The 21,916-nt window shown below is 36.7% G+C and overlaps 1 protein-coding gene across 2 annotated transcripts in view; it reads right to left on the bottom strand.

The window, feature by feature from the left end:
• Positions 1-2,684: 2,684 nt before the first annotated feature.
• The window catches only part of LMBRD1 (LMBR1 domain containing 1), a 76,270-nt gene continuing 57,038 nt past the window's right edge, over positions 2,685-21,916 (bottom strand). For both annotated transcript variants that reach the window (XM_040598618.1, XM_040598617.1), the window contains exons 14-16: positions 18,276-18,351; positions 3,810-3,901; positions 2,685-3,651 (exon numbers count right to left, since the gene is read on the bottom strand). In XM_040598618.1, coding sequence (XP_040454552.1) covers positions 3,532-3,651; positions 3,810-3,901; positions 18,276-18,351 — 288 coding nt within the window. In that variant the 3' untranslated portion in view covers positions 2,685-3,531. The remainder of the gene's footprint in view (positions 3,652-3,809; positions 3,902-18,275; positions 18,352-21,916) is intronic.

Genomic DNA, 21,916 nt, shown 5'->3' with positions numbered 1-21,916 from the left:
AAGCAGAAAATATAAAAAGGTAGCGGATGCTTCTTTGCACTCTACAAGAAAAGGCTTTTCATTTGTTTCTGACAATCAGCAGGAAATCTGCAGCATACCATCAGCTTTCAGCTAAGAAACAAAACAAGACTATTACAGGCTTTATTATATTTATAATTTGTAACTCCAGATAAACTACCTATTACTATAGAACAAGCAGCAAGATGAAGACCTGTTTGGCACATGTTGCTGCTGAATTCTATCCAACATATTCCTGGTGACCACAGTTTATGCTTGTTGTGTCAGAAAGATTTAAGGCTCACTAGTTTCTAAATGTTCATGAGTCTCCAATGATAAGAGATTGACTAAAAAAGTACAACAAAAAAAATATACAACTTCAGCCAGGTCTGCCAATAGCACTACACCTATTCAGAAGTTTTGAAAGCTCACACTACAGAGACATATTTGGAATATCAGTCATATAATCAAAGCAGTGAAACAAATTCTGATGCCTTTTCAAGTGACTTCAGAAAATCGAGATCTCTGAAAACTCAGTTCAAGATGTCAGATATTTGCTTACAAGGCAGAACACTGTATTACAACGTGACTGGAAAGTTCAATTTTGCTCAAAAACCTGCAGAAAACTCTGGGCTATCATTTCATAGCTAACAGCTAAGTGACTGAACTATTTCAATCATACTACAAGTGCTGCCACAGCAGGGATAACTGTGGAGGAAAAGCAATTCATTGTTTTACTTGCAAGTAAGTATTTTATTGAAGACGGCACAAGAGGCAACTAGGAAATAATGTACTGAAGTTCTGTTTCTTAAAGTTCCTGCAAGTATTGATCAAAGCCAAGTATTTTAAGTCAGGGCTATCTTAAATTTCACTGCTGGTTTTCTTTGCTGGGTGATACTGGATGCACAAATTAATTGGAGAGTTCACACAGTAAGCTTCAGAAAACATCTCTAGTTCATTTTTAAAGGCACAGTACAGTTACCATCACATGAAGTCGATTAGAGATTAATTCCTGGGTCTATATTCATTCACTAATTCTACATTAGTGCATAGAAAAAAAACCACCTTTTAAAACCTTGTCAGTCAAATGGTTCATTGAACTTCTGAGAAACTTTAGTGAGGATGTGGTAGGTAAAGAAAATTTTTTATTATAAGTGTTGACAGTTATTTACTGCTTGTATGACAGAAGGTGACAGCAAATGTCTGAAACAATTTTTGAACCCTCATGCAGAAGCCTGCTTCTTTCTAGCTACAGCTAGCAACAGGCTGATTGTAAATCTGGTTAACCCCTGGATTAATTTTTTAAAAAGTGGTACTCACTGAATCCTCCAAAGAGACAAAGCCATAAGTTAAAAGGCAGATCATTGTATTTCTGCATATGGACTATTAAGACAGGAAACAGGACTGGACTGGGAAGAACTTGGAAATGAAGAAAAGCCTGGAAACAGGAGACCTATAGCAACATATACCTAGGGACTGGCCAGGCATCTTGGCTAGTGACTCCTAAGCCTGTATGCAACATACAAGCAGCTACATGGCATGAAACCAACACCTTCCTGCGAATCTTCCCCAGACAAGCAGCAATCTCTCCAGGGAAAAGTTGATAGAATGGATACATCTCTGCAGAATAGGGCCTCTCAGCTCAATCTTATACCCAAAAAGATTAATCAATAAATCTGTACATGACAGCTGAAGAAGGAAGTGATAATTATCAGTGGTTAAAACTGAATATGAAATACGAACAAAACCCACAAAGGAGAACCTCGGAGCAATTAACTTCATTTAAATTAACTCATGTAAGTTTTCCACCAGGGCATCCACCAGGAAGTATACCTAAACTTCTTGATATCCTCTGGATGCAGCTTCCAGACAGTCAACATCAGGTTCCACCCTCCATTTTTGTTACTTGAACTTTTTATAAGTAGTTCCTTGCAAATTCCCGCAACGGTCAAGCTTAGCGTTCAGCTAATTCCAGTCAAAGGGAGCTCAGGCTGCCCAGTCAAGCTTCAGTACCTACTACCAGTGTTTGAATACATTTCTGTCCTTTTAAATGTCTTCATAGCAAACAGACCGGTTGCTATTAGTTGAGTAGACTTGACTGCATATTTGCAGCTTATGATTAAGCTACATCAGACATTCTTCCAGGTTGCCACATAAACGTGTATATTATTGGAGCAGTCAGTACAGAAGCCTTGTTAGAAGACTTCAAGGGGTTCTTTTGTTCCTGTAAGAGTCCACGCATCAGTTCCCTGTGTTCATACATTAACTAAGCAACTCACCCAAGACTTCTTGAAAGATTGAGACTAAATTAAAGTTCAGAGGTTCTTGAGAACCTGCTGTTCTGAAATACTGGAGGAAGAGACAGACTGTTTTTGAAATAACTGAACAGAAGCTTGTCAGTTTTAAGGTTTGAAAACACATAAGCAGGACATTAATAATTCCCCTACATTTCTATAACTATTTAACAGCTTGTCTTAAAAAGATTATCTAAGTTATGTTTTCATGTGCTTACATGAACTATAGTTTCCCTCAGGTAGCATTATAAGTTTAAAAATCTGTACCTGTAAACACTTTCCTCTTTCAGAGTCTGTCAAAGGATATCTGAAGATATTTTTCAGCCTTAGAAATACAGTTCTAACTATATAGCTAAAACATTACAAAGACAACATGAATGACAAAAGCATTTTTGAACTGTGTTTATATAAACATTGGCTTATAAACAAGTTGACAACATTGACATTAAATATTGAAAGAAAACTTAAGACAATTTCATTAAAGAGAAAAAGTTAGAAATTAATCATATCCTAGTAATAACCAATGGCACCTGACAGTTTCAGAACTGAGCTGTACTAAAACACTGAAACAATGCTGCATGTTGTCATATACACTAATGATTTCCTTTGATAGGGCAAAGGCCACCTCATACTTGAAGATTCCCACAGTAACTCAGTGGAGATAACAGTATGAAAATGACTTATTCTTCACAGACTGGGAACACACCACATCAGTGGATGTTTTTGGCATACTTTAAATACAGTCTCCTGTTAGCTATATTTTTATATGGGAATCCCAGAAATGCCAGCAAGACTAATGAAAAAGTTAAGTCACATCCTTCTGAAAGTGTGAACCTCATCTAATTCTTTCTAGCAATGTTTGCACCAGCTGTTTTGCAAGACTTTAGCTGGTTTTGTTTATGAGCTTGAATAGAGGAGTCCTACAAGTTAGGCATGGAAGCATAAGAAAAATGAAGTTCACAGAAAACCATCATGAATGATGAAACAGTTCAAAGTATATATCAGAAAGTTACATATACATTTAATCATAAACAATATTTTCTCTCTATATATATTATTCAAACCCAGTTTCAGTATTTGTTCTGACATAAGTGATACTAAGTTTACTCCTTTAAGTGAGCACACTTATTTCCTCTATTTTTACAGGTGCAAGGATGCTTATTTGGATACCAACTCCACATAAGCATGACTTTCAACATAACTTTAAATAACATTTTTCCATCTTGAAGGCAACATTTTATTAATGGTAATAAGTAGACAGTTCATCATCACTCATGTCTGAATCATCTTCATCCACTTCACCTTCAATGACTGATTTCTTGCCTTTGCAGCATGAAACAATTAATCCAATTAAAAAGACCTGCAAATTTAAAATAGTAAAAGTTACTATTGTTCAATTCAGGGCCATACAAGAGCAACAAATGTAAACCAAAATGACAGTGTGGTGATGCAAATGATTCAATGACAACTGTAAATTATCCAACTTAATTCAGCAATGTCTATAATCCAAGTACTTACTGCAATGAATGCCCAGTTCCCAAAGTAATAGGCAGCGCTGAAGAACCAAAATTTATGAAGAAAGAGGTATGTCCGAGTAACAATGCACTGATCTAAAAGAAAAGCAAACAGTACAAATTAACATGATAATTCCAATTTATAAGATAATAATTCAACAGATTTGGAGAGTATTCAGCTCTCAAGAACAGTTATACTTCATTAAGTCAAATTAACTCTCCTCTACCAAGAAGCTGTACATTGTTATGGGAGAGTGAAAGTGAAAACAGGTAACACGAAGAGTTACACAGGTAACCTTGTTACTATTGGATACAAATTCTCCTGCAGAAGTGTCAATTATTGCCTATTCTGACAGAGCCTAGTTATTCATTTCCTGTGTTAGATAAACTGTAGCCACACGAAGGAAATATAAAGCTGATTCTGTATTAAAAAACAGATTGCACTTTGAAAAAAATTTCTCTCTACCAGGATTGCATAAGTTTTGCAAACGTCAAAGTCAGGTACACTGCTGAGTTATGTAGGTAAAAAAAATCCCACCACATACTGGGCCTTTTGTGACCCAGATAGATTTTATCAGTACTGTCAGCTCTTAGATACAAATTAGCCCTCTGCTTTCTCCCTCTCCAATACTATAAATGCAGGCACACCTAAAAAATACTACATATGTATTCCTCTCATTAACAAAGTGGCATATTTGAACTGAATTAAGAATCAAATTGTCAAGGCATTTTTAAGACTGCAGACAGCATCAGAGCTTGTATGGCACACTGAGCCTGTATCATTCAACAGATCATGTCAGAGGGTGGCTAGCAGGACACGCAACCCAGCTGACACCATGCTAAGGTATAACACAATCCCTTGTTTTTCTCATTTATTTCAAAAAACCCCATCTAAATCTTATTTCAGAGCAAAAATTGATATCTAAACAACGTGAACACCAGAGAAAGTGAGCAACCCAGAATCTGTCTGTTCTTCCCTCAGTTCTGATGCTGCTGGAAATACCCACTAGGTGCAGTTAAAGCACAGACTTCCCACCTCCTAAAGTGGTGAGTGATATGCTGCTGCTCAGATGGCTGCTAAAAGTTAAACTATGCAACATAACCTAGCAAGCTGTCAATCATCAGTTTCTGAAGATAAATATTTTATTTAAACATTCAACTTGCACATTAGATAACAAGCTGCTATAACAATACCACCACATACTATAGCTTACTAGTTCCTGGGGAGAGAAAAGGTGGGAGTTAAGGACAGGTCTTTTCCAGGACGGTGTGCCTCTTGACCTTGCCAACACGATCCCTCAAAAACCAAATCACTACTGTGTCGAGAACGACTATATCTGAACAGAGAAACAGCTCCATTCCTTCAGCAGTTGTCCAATGACTTATACTTTATAAAACTAACAGAATAATTTAAAACACTAAGTTAAATACTAATCTATGAAGCAGACATTTCTGGAATCCATTACATGGTATCAGCAGACAAAAAGGTTGAATTGGGATTTCACAACTACTAGACAAAGGATATACACACAAATAGGCACATTCTGCAGATAATTACAATGCAAGACAGCTAAATTATTCTTTGTTTACTCTGAGGGTGACAGGGCACTGGAACAGGCTGCCCAAAGAGCTTGTGGAGTCTCCTTCACTGGAGACATTCAAAACCTGCCTGGATGTGATTCTGTGCAGCCTGTTCCAGGTGAACCTGCTTTAACAAGGGTTTGGACTAGATCTCCAGAGGTCCCTTCCAACCCCAGCCATTCTGTGATTAGAGAAATCATACCTCCACTAGCAGAGAACAAAAGCACAAGGAAAGAATCTGGCTTCCTGGTTTTACACACCAAATCTCAGTTATGGAGAGGAAAATGATTTTTTTTTCCACCCCCTGTTAAACACCAGACAATAGCACCTGCCCTACAAAAGGGGTAAAACACTGTAAAGTAGCACACCACTCACAACATCTCATTATTTGCTAGCATGACATGTCCATAGAAAAGGCGATGTTTCCGACAAAGTACGAAATGCCAGTAAAGTGAAGATGCTTCGTAAGTGCAGATAGTATTGCCAACACAATCTGCAGCTCTCCAGCTAGTTACTTGAATTAAAAAATAGCTATGAGACTTTCAGATGGCTCTCTACAATAATTGGGTTAAGCAGATGATGGTAAATATTTTAGAACAGTTTGACCTTCAAAAAACATTTCTGTGGAATTTCAGCTAACTAAATTTTAGTTATTTCTTTTGAACTAAGATAATACTCAATGGGCTGACATGATATTTTTAATTAACTTATTGTTCTATATGCCATAATTTCGAATAAGTTACAATGAATAACCAAAATTAAGTTAACTACTTGTTATCCAGAACGATCACTGTGACTGTTACTAGCATATCTTGATCATTTGGAACAAAAGAATACATGGAAAGCTACCAAGCCTCCGATAGATAACTGCCACCACTTTCCGAATACAGCATATTATGTAGTGCTGACCCAGCAAAGCCAAACAGCCAACATTCAAGACAAAGTTTTTTTAAACAAACAATGACAAATGCCAATAACCATGACTACCAGAAGAGTCCACTGTATTTCAAGTCCACTGATTAAGTTTTCCATTCTGGTGAATTAGAGAATCCTTAGGCTCAGTGTACTAATATTTTAAGACAAAGGCTTCTTCCAAGAATTGAATTAGCTAGTTTAAGATGAACTAAAGGGACAAACAAATCTTTCTGTTTATCTGTTGATAAACAAATCTTAAAGCCTAAGAAGTGTCACACACTAAACCTCAAATATTAAGAACTTACAGATAACGAAATCTGTCATTTCTAAGTCTCAAAATACAGTATGCTTTCACAAAAGCCTATAGGAGGAAATGGTTTCTTAGGGAAGAGTTACAAATTGTTGTGAATAATGTAATCTGAAAACACTGGCCATTCTTTGGGAGTCAATACGAAGGTGCACACTTGTTCTATCTCTTCATTAATCAACTGGACAAATAAACAATTGCATCCTTGGTAAATCTGTACATCAAACTAGGGAGAAGCAAGGAGCAGAGGCCCAACAAACTAAACAGTAAGATTCAGAAGCAGCCTCTTTTACCAGCCCCTTAAAATAGTCTTTGAAGTTTAACAGAGACAAAAGTCCTGCACCTGCAACAAAGTGACACCAAGCAATAGTGCAGGCTGAGGGCGGGCCAGATACAATGCAGCTTTGCAGAAAGTGACCTTGTATCCCAGTAGGCAAACAGAACATGTAGTTACTGGTGTTCATCTGCAACTCAAAAATGTAACTGAATACCAGGCTTCCCTAATAGGGGTAGAGGCAACTGGTCCAGGGAAGCGATTGCTTTCTTCTATTCAGACTGGAACTGCATCTGCCACTGCCCTTTTGGGCTCCCCAGTGAGAAAGCAGCATTTAACGTACTGGAGCAAGTCCAGCAAAGGATCACTGCAACAGCTACGATGCACAACATACAACGACTATGTGTTTGTTTAGCTTGAAGTGAAGTGTTTGTAGGTATGTCTTACTCCTACCTCTGCTATCTAGTGGGGGTCTAGAAAACATAGGGCAAGATTCTCCCTAGACCTGCACAAGAAAAGAACAGATGACAGATCTGCAGAAAGAAAAGTTTCACCATTAGCACAGGTAAACATGGAAGCAGGCTACCCAAAGAATTTTCAGAATCTACATCTGTGGAGACATTCACATCTGGATGGACCTGAGCAACACTGCTGCTCTTGACCCTGCTGGGGGGTTGGACCTGACTACTTCTTGAGGTCCCGTGTGCGCTCAAAATCATCACAGTTCACATTACATGAAGGCAGATAGAGATAACACAGACAGATCTATCATTGAACACTATTTTGGATGGAAAACCCAAAATGACAATGAGAACGTGATCCACAAACAGATGAGGTTTACATACCCTACTTCAAGCAGAACCTAGGTTTTGGTTAAAATACACTCAAAACTACGTCCAAAAGGAAAACCTGCAGCTTTACTGTGCTAGAACGTACTGGCATTGCATACTCCAAATCCTTGAAGCTTTGACAGTATGGCTTCAGGTATCCAAGAACACTTAGTGTGTCACAATGCCCTGCTGTCAATCATTCAAAAGTTGTGTTGCAAAAAGCAGCTGCTGCTTGCAGTCCAACTTGCAAACTGAACTTCAAGAAAGGGTTTAATATGTTTCTGAACTTGAATTATACACCAAGTTCCAAAAGGTTTGACATTTCACCTGGAAAAGTGTAATTAATGGGAAACCTGCATTTCTTCTTACAGACATTACCTTCTGGGCCTGCATCTGGCTTCACAGTTTAATCATCTAACTTGGATAGGAACATTTATATGGGATTATGGTTAACGCACAGCTCTGGTACCTCGGATACAGCAGCACTTCAACAGCTGTGACATCTTAAACATTCTTTCTAGGGTTTTGTTGATTTCCAGATACTTCTCATCATGTTACTGAGATATGAGACCCATTTTACTGTATGCTTTATTTGGGTTATGTGACTTAAGACAAGCAGCATCTTATATCACAGAATGAACAAAATTCCTAATCAGTTATACATTACAATAAAACAAGCCAACTGCCTCCAAATTGTTTTCAAAGATGCTTATATTTTTTTACTATGGCTTTCCTGCAACAAAGCTAAAACGCACTTTTACAAATAGAACAAACATCTAGAGCAAGCGCAGTTGGCTTTGGATGCTGTAACTCAGGAACACAGCTGGATACACAACTCCTAAACACTTTCCTAGATGTTATCTGGCACCTACAAGTAGTAATAATATTAATGTTTCTCTCTGCCATGCTGTATCCATATTTCAAAGAAAGTGAGAAAAACATACGGTTCCTATGGACTAAGCCGGCATAGGGCAAAGACTTCAGGCTTAAGAACAGCCTTAGAAACATGCCTTTACTTACCAGAAACTAAGCAACATCAGAAGATGGAGCAGCCTTTAGATTATCTTACACAAAAGATCCACAATAGCGAGTGTTTTGCTGGATGGTAGAATGATTCCCAGATAGGTATGCCCCTTTAAGCAAGCCACTAAGATAAACTAAGGGCTCTGACAGAGCCTTATTATTTTTATAATTGGCAACATTTTCTTTGCAGCATTATATGTAATGCTTTCTCAAAAACCAAAATAAAAGGAATTTTCTTGATTGGACAGCTCATCTTGGACAAGATTGTAACTCAGATCACTTATGAAAGACTACAGAAATGCATAATACCCATGGACTGGCTATTGAGTACACAGAGTAGGAGTTCTATTATTTGATTGTCTTGCAAGTCAACATTTCACTAGAGAAATCATGCAAAGTGCTATAGTCAATTTATAGTAATCAAACTGACAAAAAAGTTAAACTTCGCCTGTACAAAGAAACTGCACAAGGAAGTTAATGGCCCATAAAAAACACATGATACTTAAACTAGGTAAGAAACTAAGTGACATCTAATGGTCTAAGACCCATACAGCCATATTCCATATTCATCACTACTGTCCAATTAATTTTTCTTTTGAGAAGCAATGACACTTGCATTTCCAGCGTAAATACCCAATGAGTGACCAGAATTCCTTTTGACCAGAAGGGACTGCTACAGTCCTGTAAGCAATCCTGAGACGCATGTACTTTATATAGTGAGGATATATCAAGCTGTAGCCCTATATATAGTACCATTTTTCACATTTAATTTCAAATTTAATAAAAAAAAATCAAACAAAATAGTCAAAATCAGCAGCAAGTAATAAAATTTAGAAATAAATACTTGGGTAAAGATTGTAACCTCAAAAGAGAACATGGACTTGTTTCTAGGTCTGGCTTTGGTCACAGACCAAACTGTTCAGATGGACAAGACTAAATAAGCTTCATGAGTCTTCAGATATTAGCAGATATATCAGAAGTTTTGAAACTACAAGTTTCCCTCTAACTCTTGTTCCTATCATCTCACAGCTCAACATCTTCATCCACATTGCTCTAAGTGTTAATGTTAAAGTCACTCCAGGACTTCCAACGACTTTGTGTTTTAAGACTATTTCATGTATCACTTCCACAGGTTTCTCTGGAAACAGATTCGTGGAGTGCCAATAACAACTGCCCCCAGCCACAAATGCAAAGGGGAAAAAAGACTATGTTCTTAGCTGCCTGTTACTCAGCAGTTTGTACAAAAGTAATTTCTCACATTCTGTTTGAGCACATCCACATTTTTTCCATACTCTTCTCTGCTGTAATATATACACACACACAAAAATTAATACTTGCCTCATTCAGCTCTTGAGCCTGTATCATCACCTCATAATCCAGCCCCTCTGCTACTGCTTCTCTAGTTTCATTAGCTAAAAATCAATCTGCTTTACATGTGTTTCCCTTGGCTAACTTTCCCCAGAAGTTGCTTAAACAGTCAAGTTATTGCTCTTTCAGCTTTCATGATCATGAAAGTATTACAGAGCTTCAAGCACTGCTTGTCCCAAGGTTAACTCTGCAACAAATTTACGCCTTTGATCCCATATCAGATCGAAAAGTATGTTGAAAAACATACAACTGGAATTGGTTCACTCACTTGTAGTGAGGATCTGAAAACATTTCCCAGCTGGTTGTATGTAGCTACAATAGCTCCCCATTTAAGAGATGTGAATCGCTAAGCTTCCAACATTTCAGGCTGACAGCAGTTTAAATTACTACAGTGCACTACAGAAGCATGAGTATCAAATCACTCTGATGTTAAACAATAGTTTGCAGCTCTCTGCAGACTTTTCAAATATAAATTTAACATACAAGCACAAAAAGCTGCCTGTCATTTCATCCCAGTTGTTTGGTTTTGGTTGGTTTGTTTGTGGTGGTTTGGGGTTTTTTCCTCCTCAGCTGGAAGTGGTAGTGAGATAGCACTTAAGAGACCCATACAGACCAAAAGTCTAGCGGGATAAAGTCTAGTACAAAACCCTACCTTATTCAACAGGAACTTCTCACTAGGTTTGGAATCAAGTCCTGCTAAAAAAAGATTTGGCAGGCTAAGGAGAAGCCAGGAACTAATGAGGAACCTGGAAAAACTATTTAGGACAAGTCGTCATCTAAGGAGGCAAACTCTTCAGTGACTCAAGTTACAGATAAGTTGCATCTGATAACTCATATTGCATATCTGCAAATCAAACCCAATCTAATATAAACCTAGACAGCCAGAAAAATTATGTAAACAATGTGAATCAGGCTGTTTTGTAACCAATAGGTCTGATTTTGTAGCAAGTTACAAGTCTGAATAACCAATAGCTATTTGCAGTTACTTTGCAGTACATTAACTACTGCAGCAGTCATACAACTTCTTGATGATAATCACACACTGTAAGTGTTTACATTCAATGGCTCAAGAATCTAAAACTCCCATCAGGGCTAGCAGGACTTCATAGCGTACGGAGGCTTCCAGTAAGATCCTCCAAGATTTTTTTCTGAAAGAAAAGAGTCACTAGTCAGTTTCAGAATGCTAAATAATGAGAACAAAGTCCTACTGAGCTATCTGGGCCACACAACCATCTTTTGGGTTTTTTTTTTCCCCTCCCAATAGTCAAATTTAAATGAAGTGGCATGTATGAACAGGAAATACAGAACTTAGTTGCAGAAAAACTGTACTAGATCTTACAAACAATGAAGCACAAACTTCAGCTAAACAGTCAGGAGTTCTCACCAATTCCCTCTATAAATGCAAAGAGTCCATCAGTCTCATTTTGCCATTTTAGATTTTGAGTTCATCCTAGCACAGCTATGGCATTACAATGGAAAATTGCACCCAGCTATAAGGTTTCTATTTCAGTCTGGTTTCAAAGAATCTGTGAGGGTGCCAAGATTTGCATGTATTAAGAGACTGGAGGAAAACCATTTAATGAGATTCAAAGAGCTAAACCTGTTAATCTCATTTTTCATACGTTTAAAGGATGATTGATTTTAATGTTTATTAAATACCTTCAAGTGAATAAAATACTACTACTACAAGGCTAAGTGCATAGTGAAAAGCTACAGAATTAACCAATGACTGAAGTCTGAAACCACGTTAATTGCAAACAGAGATAATGTCCTTTTTTTGCTGGGAAGCAATAAGCCATTGGATCAATCTGCAGAGGAGGAAAAAAAAAAGTGTTCTCTGTTCCTGTTGAAACTAGATACCTTTTGAAACATTACGTACAATTTAGGTTAATTACAAACACTGGCCAGATTCATTAGGACACAGGCCATACAATTGATATTTCTTGCCTTGAAATCACTGACTTGAAATTTGAAGTTCTGCAAGAGGTGTTTTCTGAGTCTCCCTTGAGCAGCTTCCTTTTAAGTAACTCGAGGCACATAATTCTTATTTTGAAGACAGAGGTACTGATAAACTTCAAAGGCAATACCCTAGCCTTCAACATGGATGCAAGATTCCAGAAAGCAAGCAGCCAATGGACAGCATAACCTATCATTTTCATTCTAATCAGAACACTTTGTTAGCCATCTACCGCATTTTCCAGTATCAGCTTAGTACAAGCATAAAGCTTACACCAGTTCAGACTTCTTTAAACTATATTATACGACATGATGTTCAATGTTAACCTCATTTTTGTCACATCCTTTCTACATGCCTCATACTGTCTTTAGCTGACCACTAAGAAGGATGTCCATCATTTGTGAGAAGGATTCATTGTTTTCCCCATCCTGAGATCATACTACATGGAAAAGAATTTGGAGAATGGGGAGAAAGAGGATATTTTCAACACATTAATCTTGACTTCTATATCTTTACATGGATTACCTCATATTCTGTCCATAGACAGAAGCAGTTATAGCCAGCTAACACTTAAAGAAGCATTACAAAGTAGGGCAACTTTCAGTGCTAGAAATCTTTGCTTATTCTCTGGAGAACAACAACAACAAAAAAAAGAATAATTATGACTATCATTAAAAATTTGAACTTAAAAGACACCAATGCCAAATTCTTTTAAATGAGTTGGATATGAATTAGTGATTTTCTCATTAATGATGGTCTGAAAGCAATGGCTTCCTTCCCATCCTGTCCCGTCTTCTGCCTCCTTCAGACACGAGTTACAATGCATCTGACTAATCCACAGTCAGTTTTGTCTCTCACAGTTCAGCAGGATGAATAAGATTTACTCAATCCAATCTAGCTGCAGGACATGTATTAGGCAGTGAAAAAGACCACCTTCAAGAATTGATCCTTTCTAAATCCATTGGGCAAGCCATATCTGAAGATGGATGGGAAACATCTGTACGTAGCTTCAACAGCTGTAGTTACAGGTTGCTATCTAAGTTTTCTGCATGGCTGTTCTTGAGCATGTTATTAGGGAATTCATCAGCTGTCACCAAGATAAAGATGATTTGATTACACCAACAGAAGCAGCTCCCAACAAACCACTGAAAATATTTCCAATACACGTATCTAATGTTTCTCAGCAATTAAAAGATTTGGTAGCATTGCTACTTAGAGAGGCCAAATATGATGTCTGTCTTCTTATGGTAAGAAAACTACCTTTATTAAAAGGATCATTTTGTAGATAAAGTATTAGAAAGTTTCTTACTCTCGGTTCATTACTTCTTTTAAGAATGGGTGCATACCCCTCAATCCTTTGTAAGGAGCTTCCACTCTTATTCCAAAATACTAATATCAGAGCATCTCACTTTACTGTTAGGCTTAAATCCAACAAACAAACTATGATGTTGATCCAAGAAGAAAATACTTAATTGTTTACTGCTAAACTCCATTTAGCCATTCAGCATTTCGTAAACACAGCCTCTCTTCTCTCTGCAGTTGCAATCTCTTGGCAGGAGAAGTAGTTCAGAGCTGCTCATATCTGTCTGCAGTGGTGGGGTACAGAAAAAAGTGTAGGAATTTAAGTTTCTGCAACTGCACATCCACAAACAATGTACTGCAGAAAAAGAGATTTAGAGCACCCTTAGCTACTCATACTCTTGACAGCTGATGAACAGGGCTTTCTGCAGTCAAACACACACAGTTGTGCTTATTTATATTGACTTCTCATGATTATAGAGGATTTCAAAAGTATTAGGCATAAGTAAAGCTTCAGGGTAAAGTATTACTAAGGTCATTCAGTAAGCTAACAAGAAAATAAAGTCCTCACTAAAATCCTCATTTAGACTTTTTGTGAAGCATTTTATAACTTTGCAAATTCATTTAAAACAACCATTTGGAAAAGGTAATCTATGGTCATAAAATATTTAATACAAGATTACTAATACTGAAGCTTCTGAGCAACTGGCTTGTGCTTTCACTTTGCATGCCTCCTGGATTTCTCTGAAGGAAAAACAAAGAATATGCTCTTATTTTTGGTATTCGTATTTGGGGTTCCTTTCCAGCTTGAGTAATGTCTACATCTAATCTTTTTACATGCTAAAATAAAGCCTGAGATCTTGCACTAGTTGACTGCCAGCTGACAAGAGAGTCCTATAAAATGACATAAAGCTAATTAGCACCATAAGTCCTGCTCAGTTCAAAGCCTTAGAAATGGAAATAACTTTTTTTCTTTCCCACTTTACATGGAGTTGGAGTAACTGCAGGTCTACACGGAAGACCCAGTAGATACTGTCGTGAGCATTTAGTAGGCCTTGGGTAAAGCTCATTTCCCCAATTAAGGAAATGAGACAATCCAAGGGGGATTCATAACATGTTACGCATTTAAAGCAAATGATAGTTTTAAAACAGCTTTCATGGTTTTATGGTCTAGGAAGAGGCAGTGTTCATCAAATCTCAAAATAAAAGCTGGGAAAACTCTTGTATACAGGCTTGCAGCTGAGTCATTGCTCACTTACATTAAGTCTCACTAAGCTGTTTATCTAAACCTATAGCAAAGTTTTCAATGCATTAGTCCAGCTACAAAAGTCTTAATCACGTAATTTAACTCCTTTCCTTGCCCTTATGGTCAATTGAACCATGGACCCAGCAGTGCAGCTGACATTAGTCCTTGAAAACAAGGATAAAATGAGGTCTTTGCCCAACTATATCAAATACTGAAAACTGATGCTTGTTTTGCCTATAACAAACATATTTAAGTTTGCTACTCCAAAAAGTTATTTTAAAAGCTTTTAAAAACTCTATGTTAACAAGAAAAAAAAGCCTTTTCTGCAGGATGTTAAAGTGTAACTAAGAAAAGGCACTTAGAGTTATAAGATGCAGCCTGTTCTACTTTTTGGCTTCTGTTCTGTTTCATGTAGTTATGCTATTACAGCTTCTGGCATTCAGTATGAAGCAGATTGACTTGCATATCAGGAGTAGAGACAAGCTTTGCTGCATGAAAGCAGAGAATATAATGCTAAAATCCCACAAATAATATATTTAAGCGTAAATACTTATGACTGTGTTTTTTATAAAATTGTATTTTAACTGTCCTATGTTTTTCCAGGAAGTGTAATTGCCCTTTTCATCAAGCCATACACTGGTTTGAAACATGTATGGAAAACACTACCCATTAAAGTCTGAACTTTTAACAATATTTACGTTTTGGAAGGTATTAGTTGCTACAAGATCAGATCAGGTCTCTTCTACCATCTCAGAAAAAAAAAAAAAAGTATTTAGTTACAGTAGAAATGATATCTACAACATCTGAGTATTCAATAAGACAGAGCAGATTGCTATAAGCTTATCTATTAGCACAGCCACCAAAAGGTCATAGCTTTTCTTATGTTTAAGGAAAAACACCTGTTAGAATTAATTCAGCTTAAATAAAACAAAGTGCTGAGGAGACAAATCAATATTTGCATTTAGTTCCAGTCCAGTGGTTTATGGAAGATAAAATCCTAGGACCAGAAGTCAATAAAAGCTACAAGTGTTTGGGCAACCCTTATCTTAACTTTAAATTAGTTGCATCTATTTTTGCTCTGTGTCTATCCTTAAACACAAGAGAAATTATATTTTATAAAAGAAAAATCTGGTTCCTACCTTTGAAACAAGTTTATTGTCAACTCTTTCTGATCACAGAGCATAAAAGTAGCATCTACAACAGTTATTTCCATTAGTTTTCATTATTGTTATTAAAAATGTCAGGTATTCCAAGGCAAGCATTACATTTCCACTTTCTAAAACTGACTTGATAAAATAGTGAAGAAAGTGTTTTCCTTAATACAACTTCAAAAGGTAAGCATTACAAAAGAAAGTTTTCCTTCATTCATAAAAAAACACTTTGATGACCTGACCCTATTTGTAGCTAGCGGAACTCCACCTTAGCGTTTTGATCACATTAACATTCACATTTAAGAAACAGCCATCCATCTTTTACGTACACTAGGCTAGCATAGGACAGCATATCAATACCTTCTCCACCTCTTTCCTATCAAGAAAAAGGACATGACTCAAAGATACCCAGTGCAATAACATGTTAATAATGGCAAACCAAAGCCACCATTTTCACAAGCCAATTCTTGTGTTCAGCACATCAGAATGTTAGTTTTAAGCATCAGCTAATATTGTTTCCATTGATCAAAACAAATCAGGAAAAAAAAATAATCATGCAAAGTGTTCAAAGTACTCAAAAAAATATCATCAAGCATAAAAGTAGTTTCAGAAGTTTATTTCAATCCAATCCCAGTTCCTATGACTAAGCAACAAAGTCTGAAGAAATCAGACTATTTTAGTTTCTCCCAGAAGAGTCAGGACTAATGAGCTTATCAATGCCAGTGAGTATATTCTTCTCCCAGCAAATACTAGCCAAGCCGAGAAGCTGTTTACAAGCAACAAAGATCTATACAACCTGCTCAAAGTGATCTCATTTTGAGAGATGACAGATTTTGCTTTTTAAATCTGCCACAGAACAGTAACTATTTTTAATCACAAAAACATGGGAGCTGAAATTCAAAGCATCAACACTTAAAATTGTATTAAGTCTAAAATTATCATCAAAAGTAAAGGTGGATTAATGATTTTTGAACTATGGAGGAGACAGGAGAAAAAAAAAAACCAAACCAAAAACAATCCCCCTTGGGAAACAAGATGAACCACCACAAATACTACTAGCATCTACATACTAGATGTTTAAACACCTGGTTTGTGTTTATGAGTTTAAACACGAGGGAACCACCTTGCAAAAGAGACCATAGCTTGATAAGACTGGGAACAATGACCTAATGATCCAGTTAACTCCACTAGCACAGAAATTGTTTAAAAATTAAGTATTATCTTTCCCAATAACAGAAGTAGGAAGAAAACCCAAGGAGCTGCTAAGATCTTCTAAAAGCACAGTCAGAATTCAGCAGTTACAGAACACTGATAATAAAGATAATACAGGACAACTATTTATCTTTTCTATCAACAAACACCGTCAAGCCTGCTTTATAGGTCTATAAATGCATACATAACTCAATTCCTTTATACGGAGAAGCAGAAAGTTTGCTAGTGAGAACAGTTGAGTGCTTTAGCCTGAAAAAAATCTGGACCATTCTGAAGGCCATAAATCTTTTGCCAAGATCAATTTTTTTAAAACAATAGACCAAAGCAATCAATAAAATTGATGGTGACCTTAAACAGCAGTATCAGTAGTGCAATGAGTAGTGCAAATCAAACTGCAAAAATTGTCTACATGCAGACAGAAAGGAAAAGGTAACATTATAAAAAACAAATCCAGCATGATTTCAAGTAGCTTTAATGTTTAGTTTTGGGGTTTTTTTTGTTTGTTTGTTTGTTTTGTTGTTTTTTTTTTTTTAAATGAAACCAGGGTAAAACTCATTTCCAGCTTTGGCCAAGTTTCATAGAAGAATAAAAACTAAACAAAACACTACCATTGTCTCAAAAAAACCCCCATCAACATTAATGTCTGCATAGATGGAAAGTCAAGGAAAGATCCACAATTATCCATCTGCTTGCTAGTCACTACTCACAGCTGCAAAAAATCCACAGTACATCTTCTGCCCAAATGAATAGTTAAAAAGATATGGTTAATAACACAGATGAGCAAGATTTATACTGGATGTTATAGGGAACGATAAGTTAAGAATAACAGGATTACAGGAGAATAGCCTAAGATGTCTAGTTCCACTGGTACTGTTGCTTATGGAACAGCCCATATTTAAATCTTGAAAAATTGCAGAATTTTATCTGTCAAGTTGCACTGAGAATTTCAGATCCTAGTTTTCTTGAGTATGTTTGAAATTTAATAGAATACTTCTCTGCATGTATGTATGATAAACCTACATACTGAAGTGTCCCTTCAGATCCTAAACTATTCACTGGCTAGGGTTTACTTTTAAGGTCTTCTGCATAAACGTTAAAGCAAATGGGAGATTTTAAAGTTAACTGGCATGCATTATTACACATTATTTCTACCAAAACCTGTTGTTTCTTCAAATGAATTAAGCTGTAAACAAGCTGTTTTCTGGACATAGTTATACATAAAAGCTTTATATTAAAGCAAATCAAAGCCTTAAAGAGCTTAAGCAAGAACATATCACAAAAAAATATAAGAAATTAATTTATCTTACCTTCAGGTGCATCTGCATCACAGTCTTTAGATACAAATGTCAAATCCCTTGGCTGGCCATTTATTGTCTTATTAATCTGTGTTATAAATATGGAATATTAGTACACTAGTCTACCAGCAATGTTCTTCCATACACAATGATAATCCCTGAAACAAATATCTCCCAATATATAAAAAAAGGCTTTAACAAACATCTTACAATATTCAAAAGGCTTAAGATTGCATATACTGTTCAAAACCAGAGTAAGCTCTAAGTGGTACAACATTACTATTTCTAAATACGCTTTTATTTAGAAAAAAAATTAATAGCTTGTGTTCTTTTTGAAGACCTGTAAAAATAAAAACATCTCTGAAATTAAGCCTTCTAACTGTGCATAAAATGAATTTGGAATTCAACTTTGGTGATAACACCATGGAAGCGTCAGGTTTGCATGATAGCTAATACAGATTACTTCTATCCTAAAAGCCAGGTGATAGTAAACAATATACTCAAGATCGCCAGAGTGGAAGAAAAAAAATGATGCTGAACTACTGGAAACCCAGTATATATCTGTTTATGTGTCTCAAATCTTTTAAAAATTGACTCTTTCAGAGACTACATGAACTCTTTACATATGACACTTTTGAGTAATCAGCGAATAATTTTATCAGAGTCCAATGCAAATCCTCTGTACTACACTGATTTCTTCATACAGTAATTCACTTCAAAGGCTCTCATACTTGCTACTGTAGCCCTCATGATTTCCTAAACAGGAGACCCTCTAAAGAAATCTGTAAGGGTCAACATCTTTTCTCCTTCAGGCTGTAGAAAAACTCTTGAAACCTACCAGAAATCAGCACAAGCCAGCCCACAAAACTAAGTCTCTCTGACAACTTAAGTGAGAAGGTTTATCAATATCAAGCAAATTCAGCTTTCACTCTGAACATTCAAAAGAGAAACAACCAAGTGTCTATCCTAACAAGCAGCAGCTTGTATAAGCAGTTCACTTCATTCCATGCAAACACAGACAAGCATGGAGGCCATCACAGTCTTAAAAGAAACTGATCCAAATAGAGAATGATTAGGCAGAAGAACCAGGAACTAAAGTGGAACCAAAGTAAGAGGACAACGTATAGATAGAAACAACAGGATAAGAACAGAAGATGAAGTGTCAATTATTCAGTGTACATTTAACAGTGTCCCATCTCCAGGAGGTATTCCAGCTGACTGTCACCATCACCACTTACACTGCTCAGTGTGCTTCTTTCAAGAGAACAGCATTAATAGATTGTAGAATTTTACAGGGACATACAAAAAGCACAGAATGATCAGAATTTTGCCACTTCAAAGTTTTGGCATCCTTATCTTTATTGATTTTATTTTTTAACTAGTAGGAATTTTAAATACAACATGCAACAATAGCTAGACCTGTGGATTTCATCTGGTAACATCTATGCTTTTTTCCAGGTCTGATATCATTCTTGTTCTCCATGGACACTTTTGTAATTTAAGACTTCTGACATATCTGGATTCAACTCCAAATGCTTTCATAAGCTCAAGGCACTGGGGCGTACCTTAGAGTCATGAACCCAACCTCTCTTTCCCTAGCAATCCTTTCTTCTCTCCTACACAAGGCAAAACCTTGTAAAGGAGCACTGGAAATATTCCACCTTTTCACAACACAGACATGAAAAAAAATGGAACGTATTCCAAGCCAAAGATGTAAAGTAAAGGATTTTATAGTATAAACCCTTCCTAATAAAATAGAAGAACCACATTTGCCATGTTAAGAATGGTCATCTCATTAACCTGATCAGTTGAACACCATTTTCATTTTCACACAGATAGAACTTTTAACATTCAAATTAAAGATTCTTTAATATATAAATAGTATTACACAAAGCAAACTGCAAAAGTATTTATGTTTTTTTTTTAAAAAAAAGTCTTAGACAAAGCTAACTCACACATGAAAAGTTGTGCCTGAATATCAATGCACACAGCAGGAGAAACATCAGAGGCACCCAAGTTGTAGTGATTTCCCAGAAAAGGTATGAGAGCTTTGCCCTTAACGCTGTCATCTCATACCTTTTGTATTAGCAACATGCACTTGAGGTAGAGCCCCTTTTGCCCTACAGGGCACGGAAAAGACATGTAAGTGACAAGAGAGATGTGTCTACAGGACAATTCCTCAAAATAATTTACTTGGCATTATGCAGTACAGCACTCAAGTCTCAGACACTTTTAGTATGAGCATTGTCAGAGTAAGACTCCAGCATTCCAGTTATTGTATACAGTCCAAAGCTGAAAGCAGGATGCCTCAAGGACAAGCAGGAGACAAAACCAAGTACAGTCACACTATGTGCTTCAAGAGCTGACAGATTTCAGGCACTTACGAAAATAGCAAGCTACCATTTAAAGGGTTAGCCCTTTACACATTGTACCCTGTTACACATTTGTTCCTGGTTATGTTCAGGATCAAGAACTTAAAGATGGCAAAGTGTGTGAACAGATCTAAGGGATACTTCTGCATTCCTGGATGACAGCAGAGATACTCTGTGTCCTGCAGTTTAGCTCCACTCCTCTGAATCATCTATGTGAATGCTGAGGAAGGAAAGTGACCAATGCTACTCTGGCCCTCAACTGGGGAAAAGTATTAGTGTCACCTACGGCAAATGTTGGCCTTTTAATTCTGGTCTGAATCACTCAAGTCTTACAGGTCCACTAGGTAGAAACATCAGCAAGCAGTGGTCCATCTTTCAGACAAGTGGAAAAAAAAACCCTTTGGCCTCACTGAACATAAATACAAATTACACTCAAGTATGGGCGAAGTTATGTTTTTACTACAAAGCCGAGAGGAAGGCCTGTATGGGGACAGAACTCCTCACCTTTGTGAAAGGCTACAAAGACTCGCAGCTGTTTAGCAGATGTTACACAGGTTGTCTTAAGAGACAAAAGCAAGCATTCCTTGGTGTTTGAAGAGCTATGCAAGTTAACCAAAGCCCTACACAGGGCCTCAGTTGGTAACGGCACCGTATCCAAAATAAACTTTAGAAGTTCTACAGACATCATAGCTGAAGAAACTTTCAATTAAATGGGGACACATGTTTTGAATACCCCAATGGTCAAAAAGTTAAATAAAGCAAGTAGCCCAGGTCTAGCTAACACTAATTGCCTCACAAAAGCTTCATTTTTCTACACATATTCAGTTATCAGAAAAAGTCAAAGCACTTCACAGTTAAAAAGTCAAGACTAACGGTCTCCAAAGGAAACAGTTAAAGATCCAAACAGGATTCTAACCTGTCTAATGCATCACTATGGATTTTTGGTACAAATTAGTTTGACAGGTTACGAAATTGGGAATTACTGTAGAGCAAAGAAAAAGGGAAAGTATTCCTTTTTATACACTGCCTTTCTATGACGCACCAGATTCTAACATACAGGTCACTGATATACAGCCTACTCATCCACTAAACTGACTTTGATTATTGCTTATTTATTCCTTAGTTCTATACAGTGTTGGTTACCAGTGGTGTTACTTTAAATGATGAAATTGACTGTGTTGTGTGAGCAATGAAAATCTAAAGTGTGCAAGCAAACTGGTGCATACAGCTTTCATCATCAGAAAGCTTGTCATATGCACAAAAATGTATTTCACTTCTCCA

Source organism: Falco naumanni, chromosome 6 (assembly GCF_017639655.2).
Source record: "Falco naumanni isolate bFalNau1 chromosome 6, bFalNau1.pat, whole genome shotgun sequence".
Lineage (NCBI taxonomy): Eukaryota > Metazoa > Chordata > Aves > Falconiformes > Falconidae > Falco > Falco naumanni.
The sequence above is the reverse complement of the archived record's forward strand: the minus strand, read 5'-3'. Positions and strand labels throughout refer to the sequence as shown.